The sequence below is a fragment of the Tamandua tetradactyla genome, chromosome 18 (genome assembly GCF_023851605.1).
Source record: "Tamandua tetradactyla isolate mTamTet1 chromosome 18, mTamTet1.pri, whole genome shotgun sequence".
Classification (NCBI taxonomy): Eukaryota; Metazoa; Chordata; class Mammalia; order Pilosa; family Myrmecophagidae; genus Tamandua; species Tamandua tetradactyla.
In genome coordinates, this window is record NC_135344.1 from 49,832,527 (window position 1) to 49,851,068 (window position 18,542).

The 18,542-nt window shown below is 34.1% G+C and overlaps 1 protein-coding gene across 10 annotated transcripts in view; it reads left to right on the plus strand.

Moving 5' to 3' along the window:
- Nucleotides 1–18,542, plus strand: part of CCDC178 (coiled-coil domain containing 178) — a 477,106-nt gene that overhangs the window by 35,432 nt on the left and 423,132 nt on the right. For 9 of the 10 annotated variants that reach the window (XR_013165210.1, XM_077135675.1, XM_077135679.1 and 6 more), the window contains exons 2-3: nucleotides 2,397–2,478; nucleotides 10,242–10,331. Coding sequence is in view for 9 of the 10 variants with exons in the window: in XM_077135675.1 (XP_076991790.1) it covers nucleotides 2,421–2,478; nucleotides 10,242–10,331 (148 nt within the window). In the remaining variant the exon portion in view is untranslated. The remainder of the gene's footprint in view (nucleotides 1–2,396; nucleotides 2,479–10,241; nucleotides 10,332–18,542) is intronic. The other variant, XM_077135678.1, reaches the window with a different exon arrangement.

Sequence of the window (18,542 nt, forward strand, 5' to 3'; positions counted from 1 at the left end):
TTTTAAGAAAAGAGCACAAAAGGGAATTCTAGTAGTAGTATCAGAATTTTAAAGTGGAATTGAAAGTAATAAGCAGAGTGGTGTATTATGAGATCCTCTGCACAAGTAGAGGGATAGGTGGGATACACCTGCTTTGTTAGAGTGGAAGGAGGCAAGGACGGGACAGATGTTTTTTTGTTTGTGGGGTTGGTGATAGGGAATTAGAAGAATTTAAATATGCTTCGTTTTATTTCCTCTTTGAAGTAAGAGGTTATCACTTACTTCTCAGTAAGTGTCCAAATTGGGTATAGAGAATTTATGAAGACATAAGATGATTGAAAATTGATTTTTAAGCTTTTATTAGCATGAAATTAAAGCTTTTTTTTTTTTCCTACTTAACCACTCTATTCCTTCTCAAAACCCTATTTCTAGAATCTAAATTTCTCTTCATTGTTCCCTGGCTCAGGGGAAGCCATTCTGGCTTTGAAAAATTTGACCAAGTCAGTCATCGTGTCTGTAATTCTCTCACCCTCTTCCACTACCCTTGTCTTCTACTTAATAATGCAGCCAGTGCATGTCCTACCTTTTCAGTAGTCTTTCTCTGTGAGTGATGTACTCATAAATTTTTACACCTACCTCTGAAAACAAAAATAAAAATACCCTAAATTGTGGCATTTGCTGTTTCTGCGGTGTAAATACACTCACTATGGCCAATTTCAGGCTACCATCATGAAGTCAACTGACTTGCAAAATTCATGAAAATTTAACAGTTGGCTCTTTGTCAAGAACTATGAAGCACCTGAGATTTTCTCTGACTATTTAGCAAATTAACTTGCCACAGTGATGTCAACAGCCTGAAGTTTCCAGCTGTATTAGATAGGATTCTCTAGGGAAACAGAACAAACAGGAGATATTTGTGAATAGTATGAGTTATAAAAATGTCTTACGCAACTGTAGGAGTACACAAGTCCAGATTCCATAGGGCAGGCTGCAAGCTGGCACTCCGATGAAGGCCTTCGATGAATTCTCCAGGAGAGACTGACTGGATGAAGTAGAGATGAAAGTTCTCTCTTCTGACTGCTGAAACAGTCACCATCCCCTTAAGAACCTGAAACTCTTTAGATTAAATTTCTCTAATTGTGGAAGGCATTCCCCTTCATCCTTGACTGCAGATGTAATTAGTCATAGATGCAATCTATGTACTGATGATTTAAGTCCATGAAATAAATGTCCTTGTAGGAACAGATAGGCCAGTGCTTGCTTGACCAGGCAACTGGGCACCATCACCTGACCAAGCTGACACATGGACCTAACCATCACACCAGTCTAGAGAGATAAGGTCCAGGATGATAGAATGCTTTGGATGCATGTCAGTTGAAATGCTGCAGATTTTTGCTGGTGGAGTTAATTTATACTTCTGCGTTAGGATTGGTTCCAGAAATAATTATTTACCATTTCTGGTGGTATAGTCCTTTTGAGAATATGTTCATTTATATGTTTTAATAATTTATTTATACATGTGATTTGCAGTTGTGGGAATATATGCCCTTTGTTAAAAATTAGAGCAATATAGAAGTAAATGGAATAAAAAGTGAAAGTTTTAATGGAGCATACCCATCGTGCCAATCCAGGCTGTTTAAAAAGTAACCATCATTAAAAATATGTTGTGTTTCCTTCCAGAAAACCTTTCTATGCATTCATTTGTATGTGTATATATGTTTTAAATATTTAATATGAGGCAATCTTATACATACTCTAGTGAAATTTGTTTTTTTCTACTTAGCACAATGTTTTGAAAATCTACCACATCCCCCCAAAATAAATATACTTTTTTCCAATTTTAAACTCTGCATAATATTCCACAGTAAGCTTGTACAACAATTTATTTAATCATTTCCTTCTTGATAGATATTTAAGTTGATAATTGTTAGAATTAGTTAATTGGCACATAGAGGGTCAATATAGTTTTCTCTCTATGTTTGGAGGTATATTTCACCATAATAAAATGTTTTTAAAGAAGGAACTGAGGGAATGTACAGAACAGATAACAGCAGGGTTAAGCTTTTGTCATATCTTGAAAACATTGGGGGTTCCAGAACTCCCATAGGTCTTTGAGCCCACAACTATATTCCCTAGTGGTCAGACTGGGCATGTGCTTGTCACCAGCAAAACAGGGCATCCAGAATGCCTTTTCAATAAGGAATTTTATATTTGATGTTTCTAAATAGTATCATAGTAGGCAAAAGAGTATGTTGTTGGATTTCTTTTTTGTAATTTATTGATTTTTATATATTTATAATACATGTTATATTGAAAATCCATCTTGACATTATCAGTTCTTGAATCGACAATTTTTAGTGAAACTAAATATAAACTAATTTTGATTAACAATATTTGAATATTTTGTTTCCAATTAGGTGTGAAAATACTTCTTGCTGACCATGCCTGAAAATAAGACAATTCATTCTTGTTCCTCTGGAGGTAATCAAACCAAGAAAGGTAAGGTGATCTTTAAGTGATTTTCTTTGAAACCGGGGCATAGGTGAATGCAATCCAAATCACTCACAGAAAAAGGCAGCTGTAAATACAGTAGTTTTTCCTAGGTTCAGGGGTCATTAAACCAAAATTTACTAAGAAAGTAAGATGAATAACAGAAGCAAGTCAGTTTTAGGAAAATCAACGGCCAGATTATAGTCAATTTCTTTCACAATGACAGAACTATAGTGTAGGCAGTACAGTAGATGGGTAGTGTAACAATGCTGGGATGAGCTATTACTGGCTCATGGGCACCAATAGTAGACTTCCTCTACTCTGTTCCATTGGTGGCTTGAACATGACGATGATATTAATAACCACCTGACAGCTAGTTGTTAAAATCTTTCCAGCATACCAATGAATATAAGCATATAAAAATAAAAATTAGAAATACTTATATAGTTCTATTTTTTAATTATATTAGATTTTATTTGCCCCATGAGTCTTGACATCTATTACTCTGCATCAGCTTAGTAATATCATATCTTTGCACAATATAAAACAGATATCAGCAAATTACGGCCCAAAAGCTAAGAATGGTTTCTACATTTGTAAAAGATTGTAAGATATATATATATATATATATATATATAAACATTTTTACTATCTGGCCCATTATAGGAAAGGTTTGCCAACCCCTGGTATAGAAATTAACCTTGAATTCATTAACTGGGAACAACAGATAAGTCTTTGTATCCATCATTCATTGCTGCACTGATGTTATGTAACAACCAACCACAAAAATGCAGGGGCACAGGACATAGTAAACAATTATTTTAGCTCCCTTGTGCATGACTTTATTGGGTAGTTCTGCTGATGTCGGCTGGGTTCAATGTGGCTCCCTCATGCATCTGTAGCAAGCAACAGATCAATAAGCACCATTATTGGTCTTTATTGTTTTGGCGGCCCCTTTTACTTGTCTAGAGCCTTGGCTAGAATACTGGTCTGATATTGTCTCATACTCCTGTATGGGACTGTTCTCATGGCATTGGCAGAATTTCAAGAGAGGGGGCAGAAGCACATAAGGCATCTAGAGGCTAAGGCTCGGAAATGGGAAATTATAATTTCTTCCATGTTTTATCAACCAACGCAAATCAGAAGATCAGCACAGAGTCAAGGGTTAGGGGATTAGGTTATACCTCTTGATAGGAGATGCTGAAAAGTCACATTGCAAAGGAAAGTAGATACTGGGTGGGAAGGGTAATGGGGCTGTTATTACAATCCTATCACTACAATCATATTTTGGGTCCTAAAAGAAAACAGTCGTTTGTAATTACAAATAAGGATAAGTTCACTGCACGGCAGATTTTATGTAGGATTACAACTCTTGGATAGAATTTTAGTACGCCACATCATTACACTTTTTTTCAGAATATTTTAATATTCTTTTTTATATTTAGCTCTGTATCGGCTCTATCAATATTAATTGAAAATGTAATATTATCTCATTTTCATAGAGTTTGCTATCAGAAAATGCTTTGTGAGATCACCTTCAACATTTGTGTAGTGAAATTTAAGCAAAAAATTTTATGGAACTGACCTCAGTTTCAGATTAGCAAAATGTACCAGATTATTAATTAAAAATAATTTCCCCTAAAGCACAATTTGGTGAGATATAAGATAATCAAATCATATGTGTGCATATGATTTTTTCAGATTGATTGTAATGTTAATGAAAAAGACTATTAGTTTGTTCCAAGACTTTGAATAGCTGAGGTGATGATTTTCCTTTGAATGTTCTAACAAAGTTTGTTTTTTATTGGAACTAAAAAGTAACCATTCCACACTGGTTTGCAAGCAATGGCTCTTGGGTTGTACTACATCAGGAGAAAGCTAATCATATTAAACAAGCCTTAGGCCAATTACCTTCATTTTATGCCATGGAGACTTATTTATATACTGTCAGATAAAACAAATACCACATTAATTAGTAGAAAAGCAAATGTTCTATGATATTGATTTTTGATGAATGCATAAGAAAGGGAAATATGTCTGGTTGACTAATGCTTTGGAAAATAATGTGGCTAATTAATTGCCTTTTGAAATGTGCTTGTTTGGCAAGGTTAGGATATTTGTGTTTAAATGATGCTAAAAAAAAGATTTGAAATGCTGGCATTAATAGTGATCATTAGGTAAGATGAACTTCCATCTCTTCAGCATCATACCATCACTTAGCTCTCTATCCTCTATGTAAAACAACCGTCCACTGTAGAGATTATTCAGCTCATCAAGAAAAGCAGTGCCTTAGGAATTTAAAAGACCAAGTTCTATGTCTTGATGTGTTTTAAAGTTTTATTCCCAATGCAACGTTTTTGAGTGATGTACTGAACCTAATTATGTACCAACACTTGAAAAGGTTTATCATGAATTCTCATGATCACCAGAAGACAATGTGGGGCCATGTTTACTGACTTCTACCAGGCTTTTGTTAACATAACAAAACTTTTTTTTTTTTTTATTTTTTTTATTTTTTTTTTTTTTTAGAGGGAGGAAGGGAAGGAAAGACAGAGAAGGAAGGAAGGATGGAAGGAAGGAAGGGAGGAAGAAAGGGAAACATCTTTAAACATTTTCTTGTTTTATTATATTTTGTTTGTTTGTTTGTTTTTTACATGGGCTGGGGCCGGGAATCGAACCGGGGTCCTCCGGCATAGCAGGCAAGCACTCTTGCCCGCTGAGCCACCGCGGCCCGCCCAACATAACAAAACTTTTAACATCCAAAATAAATCCTTTCCTGATGTTTCAATCATCATGAAAGTACTTTTGTCATATTTAATTCTAATTATACTATAAATAAAAATATCTAGTTAGATGATAATTATGTGTTCCAGATGAATTAAATAAATTAAATTATTAAAGTTTTCCAAATTGTTCTGTACAGTCATAGATACATTGTCAGCATACCAGTCAGTATTTTCAGATGGCTCACATTTGCACATATTTAGCTCTGTTTGGAATAATAATTTCTATTACAGTTTATAGTATCTTTTTACCCACTGTGGTAGTTAGATTCAGTTGTCAACTTGGTCAGGTGAAGGTACCTAGTTCTGTTGCTGTGGACATGAGCCAATGGTACATGAACGTCATCTGTTGCTCATTATATCTGCAGTCAGCTAAGAGGCATGCCTACTGTAATGAGTGATGTTTGAGTTAATTGGCTGGTGCTTAAATGAAAGAGCTCAAGGTAGCACAGCCCAAACAGCTCAGCATACCTCATCTCAGCTCTCACAGCTTAGCCCAGGCCTTTGGAGAAGTAGAAAGAAATCACCCTGGGGAAAGTTGTTGGAACCCAGAGGCCTGGAGAGAGGGCCAGCAGAGATCACCCTGTACCTTCCCATGTAAGAAAGAACCTCAGTTGAAAGTTAGCTGCCTTTCCTCTGAAGAACTAATGAAATAAATCCGCTTTTATTAAAAGCCAATCCATCTCTGGTGTGTTGCATTCTGGCAACTAGCAAACTAGAACACTCACTTACAATATTTTTATGTCCAGCCAATATTCTCACTAAATACATGCATTTCCAGCACCATCACTTATTTATTTATATTGAGATATTGATATCATAATCTTTCTTGTTTTTTATTTTTCATAATCTATCTTTTCCATAAAATATATTTTCCATGTAACATACAGAGACTATATTATGTTTTTTTATGGAATCATGTATTTCATTTATATTTTAGAATAGGAAATATTTCATACACATAAAAATGCCTATAACATATACATATATATTATATATATAATATGAAGCATACTAATAGAATTGAATATCTGTGTACTCATTCCCCAGGTAAGAAATAGAAACTTGTATTCTCTTAACCTCTTTCAAATTACATTTTCTTAATAGTAAATGCATTTTTTCTTTACTAAAATGTTTCTGGGATTTTTTTTCTCCTTTCGTCTTTTAATGTAATGAATTATATAAACAAATTTAATTGTTAGACAAATTTTGCAGTCCTGTAACAGACATATTTTATTATCTTTACTATATTATTAGATTTGGTTTTATAATCTTTTTTTTTTTTTTCGCGTGGGCAGGCTCTGGGAATCGAACCCAGGTGTCCAGCATGGCGGGCAAGAATTCTGCCACTGAACCATTGTTGTACCACCCTGATAATCTTTTATTTAGGATTTTTGCATATATGTTCCTCAGTCATATTAGCCTCTGTTGTTCTTGTCTAGTTCAGGTATTAAGGTTTTTGTAACCACAAAATTGAATTGGAGAGTATTTTTCATTCTCTATTTTCTGGGGGAAAAAATGTCATATTTTAATTATTTGATGGGTTGATTTGTGCACCCGGGCTTGGACATGTGCTTGGTCTTGGTCTCCATGCTGGCAAGTGAGGACCCCTCGTAGAGAAAATCTCTTCAACATGTTACTTCAGTTAAGGAGTGGCCCACCTGAACCAGGCTATCTCTAAGCTGGATTATTGGAGCCTCTATAAAGAGAAAGAAATTCAGAAGAGAAAGCCACAGGGAGCAGCCAGAAGGTGGAAGTTATGGGAACCTGGAGGAGAAAAAAGACACTGCCGTGCACATTGCTGTGTGACAGAAAAGCCACGGGCCAAGGATCACCAGCAGCCAGCCCCAGAACCCCACTTTTCAGGGGAAAAGCACTGCTTTAGCTCATGCCTCAGCTTTGGACGTCCCCTAGCCTCAGAGCTATGAGCCAATAAGTTCTTGTTATTTAAGCCAACTCATTAAATGGCATTTTATTTTAGCAACTAGGAAACAAAAACAAATTAGTTTTGGGGGATGTTTGAATCTATCTTTTAATTTTGAAGAAGATAGTAAATTATTGATTCAAATTATTTAATGGCTATAGAACTATTCAGCCTTTCTATTTAGAAAATTATATTTTTTTCTTTTGTAATTTGTTCCCTTGGTGAAATTTTGAATATATTGATACAATCTTGCTAATAATATCCTTTGTTTATTTTATATTTCTCTAGATTCAGTTGTTACTCCTTTATATTCATAACATTTTTTTTATTTTTTCCTTCTTTTATGTTGGTCTTGCCAAAAGTGTTAATTTGTGTTAACCTTTTCAAAGTGGTAATTTTTAATTCTTGATTCTTTCAAGTCTTTTTTGCCCTTTTATTTTATAAATTTTGGCTATCATTTTCTTCCTTATCTTCCTTTTACTTTATATGGGTTTGTTTTCTCCCCTATTCTTAATTCGAATGCTTATATTTCTAGTTTTCAGCCTTCTTTTCTAATATAATTATTTAAAGTTATAAAGTTCCCTGGACGTACCATAGAGATAACATAAAGGATTTCTTTCTCAGATTACGCTCATATGAAGCAGCACTCTAACCCAGCATCTAGCTTTAATAACAATTTTAAGGACAAAGGTAATTGCCAAGTACAGGTGAATCAGGGAGAGATCTAGAACCATAATTGCAGTTCTTCAGGTCTACAATATTTGCCTCATTGGATGTGCCATGGCCCAGATTAACAGATAAATGGTTTACAAATATGTTCACCCATTCTGTAGATTGTCTTTTCATAGAGTCCTTTCAAGCAAAAAAATTTTCATGCTAAAGAAGTTCAATTTATCCACTTTTACATTTAGTTGCTTATGACTTTAGTGTCTAAGATATAATGAATCGATGTCCAATTCATGATCATGAAGGCTTATGCCTATGTTTTCTTTTAAAATGGTCATGGTTTAAACTCTTAAATTAGGTCTATGATCCATTTGATTTAACTGTTGTATATGGTATAAGATAGGGGTCCAGATTCATCCTTTTAAATGTGTGTATCCAGTTGTTCTAGTACCATTTATTGCCAAGGTTATTCTTTTCTCATGGAATGATCTTGACACCCTTGTCTAAACTCAGTTGAGATCAACTTCTGAGGAAGGTAGCAGGTTAGGTTGCTCCAGGACTTAGTCCTCCCACAAAAACAAATATAAAACAGGTAGGAACTGTCTGAAACAACTCTTTTGAAACTCCAGAGGTCAGAAGGACACTCTACGGCATCCAGAAAAGAGCGGAGCAAGAGACAGATAAATTATGGTAAAATCCTGTGACTTGCTCTCTCTGCAAGGTGGCTCCTGGCATCCATCCCCTGCTCTCATGGCAGGCCACCTCAGGGTGCAGGCCCTGGCTAGCTGCTGGTGACAGAAAGAGACTTAAAAATTCTCTTCCATGGGGTGGGCATGGCTGACCACTGATCATGGTGTTTGACGAATTCAATCACTGGATCCTGACTCTGAGGGCAGCACCATTTGCCTTTTTAGAACAAAAAATTGCTTATATTTTTATTTACAATTCTACCTCATTTTTTATCTGATTATTCTTTGGGATAGAAAAATTAGATCATTCATATACATTATAATATTATTTGATTAGTACTATCCCCTTTGTTATTTCTGTACTTCTGTAAGACTTTCATACCATTTCTTCTCTGTTTTACATACTTTTGCTAGGAATTTGCTTTTGCTTTATTTGTTCTTTAATGTGTTTTAGAAGATAAATATCCTATTTTAATGCTTATTAGATATTAAACTAATATTTCAGTTGGACTGTAACCCAAACCAAACTTTAAAATCTGTTCTATAACTACTTGTTAAAATGTACTTGGAAATTTATTGCTTTTTTGTTTATATATTATATTTCACAATAAGAACAGTTTTAAAAATTAGCTTAAAATAATCTTCTAACATTTTAATTTCATATCCAGTTATTTTCCTATCTAACCTATCAAAATATTTTGAATACCTTTAGAGTAGTACATATATATAGTATTTTTTCAATTTCCAGATTATTTACAGTGAAAAGCTCAAAGCTTAAATTTTAATTCATTGAATTTTGATAAATATATATACCCGTGTAACCAATGCTTTGATTTCTGTTTTCATAGTTTGTATTTATCTTTTCTTGAACCTCATATAAGTTGAATTTTATATATCTGTTATGTCTTCTCTAATTCTTTCACTCGGTGTACTTTTATTATTCACCAATGTTACTACATGTATCAATAGTTCACTATTTTTTATTGCTTAACAATATGCTATTTTATAGCGCTACAGTATTTTTTAAAATCTATTTTTCTGGTAGATATTTAGGTTGTTTTTAGGTTCAAGTTCTTATGAATAAAGCTGACATAAATGTACTTGGACAATTTTTTGTGGACCTATATTTTCATTTACCTTGGGTAAAAGTTGAGAATGGAATTGCTACATTGTAGAGGAGATACATTTCACTTTATAAGAAACTGTCTAACAAATAATAAATTTTTGCATTTGACAATTTTAAAATACTTTGGAGATTATAAAAAGAAATATAAAATTCTTCTGTCTCCACATTCCCTCTTTCAAAAGGTTACCACTCTGAATAATTTCTAGATCTAGAAATTTTATATGCATCAAAAAATATTTATCAACTTATATGTCTCCTTTTCAAAAAACAGAAATTATGACAAAATTATATTCACATCTCTGCCTTGAAGTTTTTCACTTAATGTAAGTTGAACTACTTCTTACACCCTCATATAGTGATTCATTTTTTGTTAATAACTCCATGGCATTTTGACCATCTTCTTGTAAGAGTTAAGCCAATTGGGAGTACAAGAAAACATATAAGCATATTTTACTGGGGGTTTTGGGTCATATTTGTATTTTTTTCAAGGTCAATGCTTCTATAAGTTAGCTTTGAACAGTGTGTTGCTTATTTTAAAAATCAATATTAAATGTTCACTGAAATATTTTTTTCCTCTTTAAAAGACAATGCCATGTCACAAGCATTGACTCTGTTTGATGGCCCCAAGGAAGCCACTGGGATTTTTCATGAAAATAAAATGACAAATACTGAAGGTAAGGAGTGAATATAAATTGTATAATAACCTACATAGGCTAAATTTGTATTTATAATCATTAGTTTGTGATATCAGTATTTTAATCTAGGAAGAAATAAACTATGTATCAATAATATTTAACATATTAATATGTAGTGTTGAAAGCATAATATTACAATATATGTTAATGATATATTATTAATGCAAAATTTTTGTCCGTGAGAGCTGTTATACAATGTCAGAAATGTGTGAATTTTTTTTGTTGTTGTTATACTACATTCCCGGGGTCACGTTCATTCTTTTTTCTTGTGAGTATCCCATTACAGCAGCATGTGTAGAATTTTGTGGTGGTTGTTTCTTTCTTTATTTGCTTGTTTGTTTTTTGCAAAATCCATGGGCCAGGAATCGAGCTCAGGTCTCCTGCATGGTAGGTGAGAATTCTTCCATTGAAGTACCCTTGCACCCCCAGAAATATGTGAATTTTTAAAATAAACTTTTACCTATGCCAGGACTAGATAGAAACTTACCAATTTGTCGGGGATATGTATCTTAGAAGAAAAAGAAGGACTAATATTTTTATGGTGTAGAGTCCAATGAGGATCCGTAAAACATTATCTCTGAAAGCGTTTCTGATATTCTAAGTAGAAAGATTTAGAAAGAGATGAGGAAATGTATACGATTTCATTTACCAGGGTTCAGACTTCCTTTCTCTTAAGTGATTCTGGAGAATTCTTTATATTTATCAAGAAATTTTAATATTTGTTTACAGAAAATTTTGCTTAGGGGATTTTCTGTCTAACAGGATGAAATTTGGAGTAAGTTACTCTTCTGGATTTTTTCTGTTTCTTTCCAATAAAAATCATTAATATAATTTTAAGATACTAGCTTGAAATTTATTGCTCATGGTTATTAGTTATGGGTCATAGTTAGTATTGGACAGAATTTTAAAGTATAAAATGATTGAATGATGAGCCAACTAACTCAAAGTGCTTTGATATTCATATGCTATTAGCGTATGTAGATATTTAAAAAATGATACTTATAAGGAGTATATACTCTTTAAGACCAAAGAAAATATAAGTACACAACAATTAAAATAATGCAGTAGAGAAATACAGTATAACAGTAGGGATGACACAAGGCAGAACATGCCTGGTCTCTAAGCATCAGGAGAATGTTCATGGGTAAGGAAAGACTTGAACTAAATCTTGAAGGATACATTCGCAATATGTGCACATTGAAAGTCAGGAGAAATGGAATAGCATAATATATGGGAAAACAGATTTATTTGACTTCAACATGGGAAAGATTCAGAAATGTGAAGACAGTTGGGTAAACTGAAGCTAGAAACAGGTTGAGGTGCAGTTAAAGCATCTTAAATTTCAGAATCAAGAGCACAAAATTTATTTCTCAAGTATGTCATGTTTATCATATGGGATAAATGGATGTTATATGACCAAAACCTTTGGGAAGAGGAGTCTGGATTTGCTAGGCAGGATTAGTTGACTCCAGGAGGAAATATGGAAACTAATTACCTTATTATTATTGTCCAGGCTTAAACTAAGGGACTTATTTATGATGGATATGAAAAATAGAGCCTACAGCAACATTAGAAAGGTACTGTTAGGATTCGGCGACTGACTATAACAACTTGAATGAGCAGAGAATTCAAAGATGATTTAAATATTTCCAGGTTTAATAACAGGAATGAAGAAGTAAGAAGAGAAAGGCAGATGGGTAGAAAGAAGCTGAGTTTAGTTTTAAAGATAGAGGATTTAGAAATTTTGTTGGTCCCTTCAAGATCTAATACCTCTGGCTAGCTGGTCTCCATAAAGCTGAAACGTTTAAAACTAAACAAACTGGCAAGGGAAGGCACCCAAGTTTTATCTTGCTGGGCAGGGTGTGTTGGCTCAATAGGCAGAGTTCTTGCCTGCCATGCTCGAGACCCAGGTTCGATTCTCGGTGCCTGCCCATGCAAAAAAAAAAAAAAAGGTTTTATCTTGGAAAATCTTTACTCTCTCATTCTTTTATTTGCCAAATAGTTATTGAGTACCCACTCTTCCAGGGATCATTCTCAGTACTTGGAATGCATCTGATTCCTATCATCTTTTTTTTTTTTTTTTTTTTAATTTCCAGCTTTATATGTGAACATGTAAACTGTGTGTCTTTCTTTTGTACAGTTTCTGGATTAGACATTTCAGCTTACTGATGTGGATTTCTGTATTTCCTTTTTTGTGGTATACTGACTTCTCACAAAGTACGTTCTAATTTTAGCTGTCATTCACTCCTCCCATCTTATATAGGATCCAGACTTCCCTTCCTTTATCCTATACTAGGAACTGGCTTTAGAAAGGATTTAATTCTGAAAAGTTAATATATGTTTCAAGGAGCTCAGGGTAAAATTGAGTCTAAGGTTATTTAGTTGGGACTCACGTAGTTTATAGGACATCACTAAGGAAAGAATGTTGAGGAAGTGGATTTCTTAGCAGGTGGTCATGTTTAAGGAATATGAGGGGAAGGCAATGAATAAGTTAGAGAAGCCTATTAAAGAAGGAGAGTATTTCAACTAAGTGTCTATATGTTTTGTATAAAGAGTTCCAGTGGTGTTTGCCCTGCAGGTTTTCTTTCCACTTTCTCCCTATGGATCCTGTGACTGTCCCTCCTTTGCATATTGGCATGAGACAACTTGTTTTGAGATTAACAGGTCCACAGCCAGAAGAGAATTTTTTGCACCTTAATATTGTTTAAGGTGATGCATGTAGTTGCCAAGTTGACAAGGGGAGGACATGTGGTAGTTAGATTCCACATGTTGTCAACTTGGCCAGGTGAAGGCACCTAGTTCTGTTGCTGTGGACATGAGCCAATGGTACATGAACCTCATCTGTTGCTAATTACATCTGCAGTCAGTTAGGAGTCATGCCTGCTGCAGTGAATGATGTTTGACTTAATTGTCTGGTGCTTAAATGAGAGAGCACAACGTAGCACAGCCCAAGCAGCTCAGCATACCTCATCTCAGCACTCGCAGCTCAGCCCAGGCCTTTGGAGATGCAGAAAGAAATCACCTCGGGGAAAGTTGTTGGAACCCAGAGGCCTGGAGAGAAGGCCAGCAGAGATTACCCTGTGCCTTCCTGCCTAAGAAAGAACCTCAGTGGAAAGTTAGCTGCCTTTCCTCTGAAGAACTAACAAAAGAAATCCCCTTTTATTAAAAGCCAATCCATCTCTGGTGTGTTGCATTCCAGCAGCTAGCAAACTAGAACAAGAATTAACAGAGAATGAAGATAATACAATACTATTGAATTCTGGCACTAGGTTATGGTTAATGGGCTTGTCTAAAACATATGTATTAAGGTAAAATTTTCATATAATACAATTCACATATTTCAAGAATACAGGTGAATAACTTTTGACAGCTGTACCTGCTACTACCACCTAAAATCAGATATAGAAATTTCCATTTTTCAGGAATTTCATTCATGTTCTGTAACAGTCAACCGTGCTCCCCCTGCACAACCAATGATAAGATTTTAGTTTTGCTATTCTAAATTTCAAATGAATGGAATTATTTCACCTGTCCTTTTTTGGCGTCCAGTTTCACTCAGCAAAACATTTGTGAGAGTCATTCATGTTGTTGTATGTATCAGTAAGTACTTCATTTTTATTGTTGATTAGTATTCGCTTGTATGAGTACTATACAATTTTATCATCCACTGATGTAAAATTGGGTATTTCCAATCTTTTGCTATTATGAATGAAGCCATTATGAACACTCACATGCAAACCTTTTATGGATGTATTTTTGTCATTACATATATATTCTTTTTTTATTTTTTATTTTTTGTGTTGGCAGGCACTGGGAGGTGAACCCGGGTCTCCAGCATGGCAGGCGAGAACTCTGCCTACTGAAGCACCGTGGCCTGCCCTTGTCATTATATTTTAATTTTCTTTATCTTTTGTGTTGAGTGATTACATAGAAGTTGAATAGTGAGTCATATGGTAACTGTAGCAATCAGGTTCTCTAGGGAAACAGAACCAACAGGAGGTATCTGTAAATATGAGGCTTTATGTAAGTGTCTCACTGTGGGGATGCATGAGTTCAAATTCTGTAGGGTAGGCCATGGCCCGGCAACTCCATTGAAGGTCTTTGATGAAAAAACTCAGGAGAGGCAGACTGGCTGAAGTAGAAAGAGAGATTCTCTCTTCTAAGTTTTCCTTTAAAGCCTTCAACTGATTAGATTAAATGTCACTCATTGAGGGGGGCTCTCCCCTTAGCCAATCACAGTTGTAATCAACCATAGAAGCAATCAACATTCTGATGATTTATGTCCATGAAGTGTCCTCACAGCAATAGAGAGGCCAGTGCATGCCTGACCAGACAACTGGGCACCATCCCCTGGCCAAGTTGACACGTGAACCTAGCCATCACAGTGAATGTATATTTAACTTTTATAAGGAACTGATAAACTGTTTTCCAAAGAAAACATTTTATATTCCTATAAGCAATGTATGAGGTTCACTTGTTCTACATCCTCACTTATACATGGCATTGTCAGTTTTTAAAATTTTAGACATTATAGTGAAGTGGTATTGTAATATAGATTATATTAACATTTTCCTGACAACTAATGATGTTGAGCCTCTTTTTACATGTTTGTTAATGACATGAATCTTGTCTTTTGTGACATGTTGAAGTCTATGTCTATTTATTTTTGGGTTATCTGTATTCCTGAGTAGAAAGTTGTAATTTTTCTTTACATATTCTGGATACACAACATTTGGCACATGCATATATATATATATATATACTAACACAATATTTTCTCTCATTTGCTTTCTTGCCTGTTTATTTTTGCAATAATAAATATTTTGGAAGATGAAAACTTTAATTTTGATGTAGTTTAATTTATTTTTTTTATCTTTGGTGTTTACTGCTTTTTGCTTCCTCTTTAAGGTATATTTGCTACTCCAGGGTACAGAAGTTTTCGCTAATGATTTCTTCTAAGTTTTTAAAATATTTTTAGCTTTATATTTAATATAGTCTGTGATCCATCTTGTGCCTCAATATGAGATAGAGAGTCATGGTTCATTTTTTTTTGCATATAGATAATACATTTTTCTAGCACCATTTATTGGAAAGACTATCCTTTCTTCATGGAATTGAATGGTGCAATGTTAATCATATTTTATGCTGTCCTTTGTGTTGTCATTCAGTATGAAATTTTAAAATATATTTTGTGATTTTTTTTGACCCATAGATTATTTAGAAATGTGTTATTTAATTTCCAATAATTGGATATTTCCTGATCTCGTATTATTATTCACTTCTAATTTTTTTATCTTGTGGTCAAAGAACATACTTTGTAAGATTTCAATCTTTTGAAATTTATTGTGATTTATTTATTTTATATGTACTGTTCTGTAAATGTTAATCTTTCCAATAGGTTGACAGTATTGCTTAGATTTTCTACATACTTTCTCATGTCTTTATATACTTTATGGTGAGAAGAATGGTAAAATCTCTCACTCTGCAGATTTGTTTGACTTTTAGTTTTTGTCCTTTTTTTCTTATGATTTTTGACAATAAATTCTATGAGCTTTTGTTTATCTGAAAATGTTTTCATTTCATCTTCATATTTTAAGCATATTCTTACTTGATTTAGAATTCTAGTTGATAGCTGATTTTTCTTTCCATTCTTTTCCCTTTCTCTCTCTTTCTTTCTTTCTTTCTTCATATTAAAATGTATTTTTCTATTATATTATGGCCTACATTGTTTTTGATGAGAAATTAAGCAGTTGTTCATATCCTTGTCCTCTGTATATAATGTGTTTTTGAGATCCTGGCAGTTTTCATGATTTTTTTCTTTATTTTTAGTATGCAGCAATTTTTGATGAGCCTAAATGTGGTTCTCTTTATAATTTTCTTGCTGAGGATTTTATGAGCCTCTAAAATGTGTAAATTGATGCTTTTCATCACATTTTGAATTTGGGGGGCCGTTTATTCCACAAATATTTTTCAGTCCCAATTTCACTCTGTTCTCCTTCTAGAATATCAATTGTACACATGTTACAGTGTGATTTTGTCCCACAGTTCTTTGAGGATTTCTTTTTTCCTTCATTATTCTCTGTGTTCTTATTCTTCGGACTAGAGAATTTCTGTCAACCCATTTGCACGTTCACTGCCCTTTATTCAGCCATATCCAATTTTTAAAAGTTAAATTGTTGTAATTTTAGTTCTTGAATTTCTATTTGGTTATTTTAAATTTCTCCACTAAAATTAAGACTATACTTCCTTTAATTATTGAAAGATATTTCCTTACTTTTTCAACATTCTTATAATAGCTTCTATAAAGTATATATCTGCTAAATCTAACTTCTGGGCCATCTTGGATTCATTTTTCTACTGACTTTTGTTCCTAGACTTTATTAAAACATATTTTCCTGTTTTCTTCCATGGTTCAATATCGTACATTGTGGATAATACATTGTAAAGACTTTGGAGTCTGCTACTGATTCTGGCTCTCAACAGGCAGCTCAGTTGCCACCTGACTTAAGGTGGTTTAGGCTTGGTTTTATGCTTTGTTAGTGCAGACGTGTAGAAAAAACAAAATTTCACAGTCCTCTCTAATTTGGCGGACTAAAACTCCCAAATTCTCTATCCTCTGCATATAATATTATGATTTGGTTTTATACATTTTAGGGTGCGTCTAGAGGACATCTTACTCTAATTTGTGATCCTTACTTCTAAAGTGTGACATTTCTGGTGTCTTAGCTGCTCAGCTGAATGTCATTTTTACTAAGATATTACCAAGAGTTCTCCATTTGGAACTCTAAGGTCCTTCATCTCCTAGCAATACTCTTCCTTCAACACTGTTCAACCTCTAGTATCTCTGTTCCTCAGAGAATATAACATCTTCTCTCTGATAATCTTTAGTTAATTTTGCTTTGCACAAATTCAATCTAGCTCTCATCTACAGATTCAAGGGGCACTCCTACATGTATTACTGAGTCCTTCTTGCATACCTCTCACCTCTTCAGATTTTCTGCCCCCAAAATTTCGGCTGCTTCCAGTGCCCATGACACTGATCTTTGCCTCCTCATTTCAGCAAGACTGTTATCGCCAGATTTCTATATAACAGTAGGGAAGTTGTCTCTGGGAAGAGAGCTGAGTGATCATGAGGCTAAACTTCATGAATTTCCCTTCTGTCAGGAATCAGAGCTTTGTACTGCCTGTTTTTCAGTGTCTGAAAATAGCTGTCTCATAATTTTGTCCAAATTTAGAGTTGTTTATAAGTGGAGGGCTAGTTTAATATCAGTTACTCCATATGGGGAAAAAAAAAGGGGATGGAAGGAGGTTATCAAGTCATTCATTCATTTATTCAACAATTATATATTATTTTAAGGCACCAATAATTGTCTGTCTACATAAAGAATGCAGCATTTCATGGGGAAGACTGTTGGGGAAACAGATAAGTGTGACATAGTAACGGTGTTATCACAGCAATGTGCTAAGCCCTAATAGAGAGAGGAAGAAAGTGCTATAGGTCAAATGTCTTGAAAGATTCAAGCAATCCTCATAGAAAAGGAGCATGTAAGTTGGAACTTAATATTTGCCTAGGAATTGCAATTTGAAGAAGAGATCAGGTCATGAGGAAATTGTGACTGCTGTTTTTTCATTTGAAAAAATTGCTAGTGAAAGCAAAATTTGGTAGAGGATAATAGCTAGTAGAAGTAGTCAGGTAAAGTGGTAGGGAGACCTGTGATTACTTTAGGGAAGCAAGAATAAGTATATTAAAAAGGCAAATTTTGGAGAGACTGAAGAGAATTGAAATAAGTGAACACCGAACCAGGGGCATTTGTACATTGAATGGGGGTGAAGGAGAAGCATTCTTTGGTCACCTCCAACTCTGAGAGTTCAATATTATTCTATATATTCAGAGAGCAATGTCTCCAACAATAGAAGGTCAAATGAAAATATAATAATATTAGTTTTGATGAAAGTTTTTTCCATGTATATAAAAAATGAAATGGAATTTTGTTTTCTGTAAAAGATTAAAGATGCATTTCTGTTCATCATAGCAGAAGCTTTGCATGGGCAAGAAGTTATTTCTAAACTCAAGAGCACTAGCTTATTTGACAATTTGTAATGAAAACCAAGATGAGAAAAATAACTCAAGGTGAAAAATAAATTTGTATTCAGATAAGTTTTTCCAAAGAGTGCTGAGATCAGATGAGG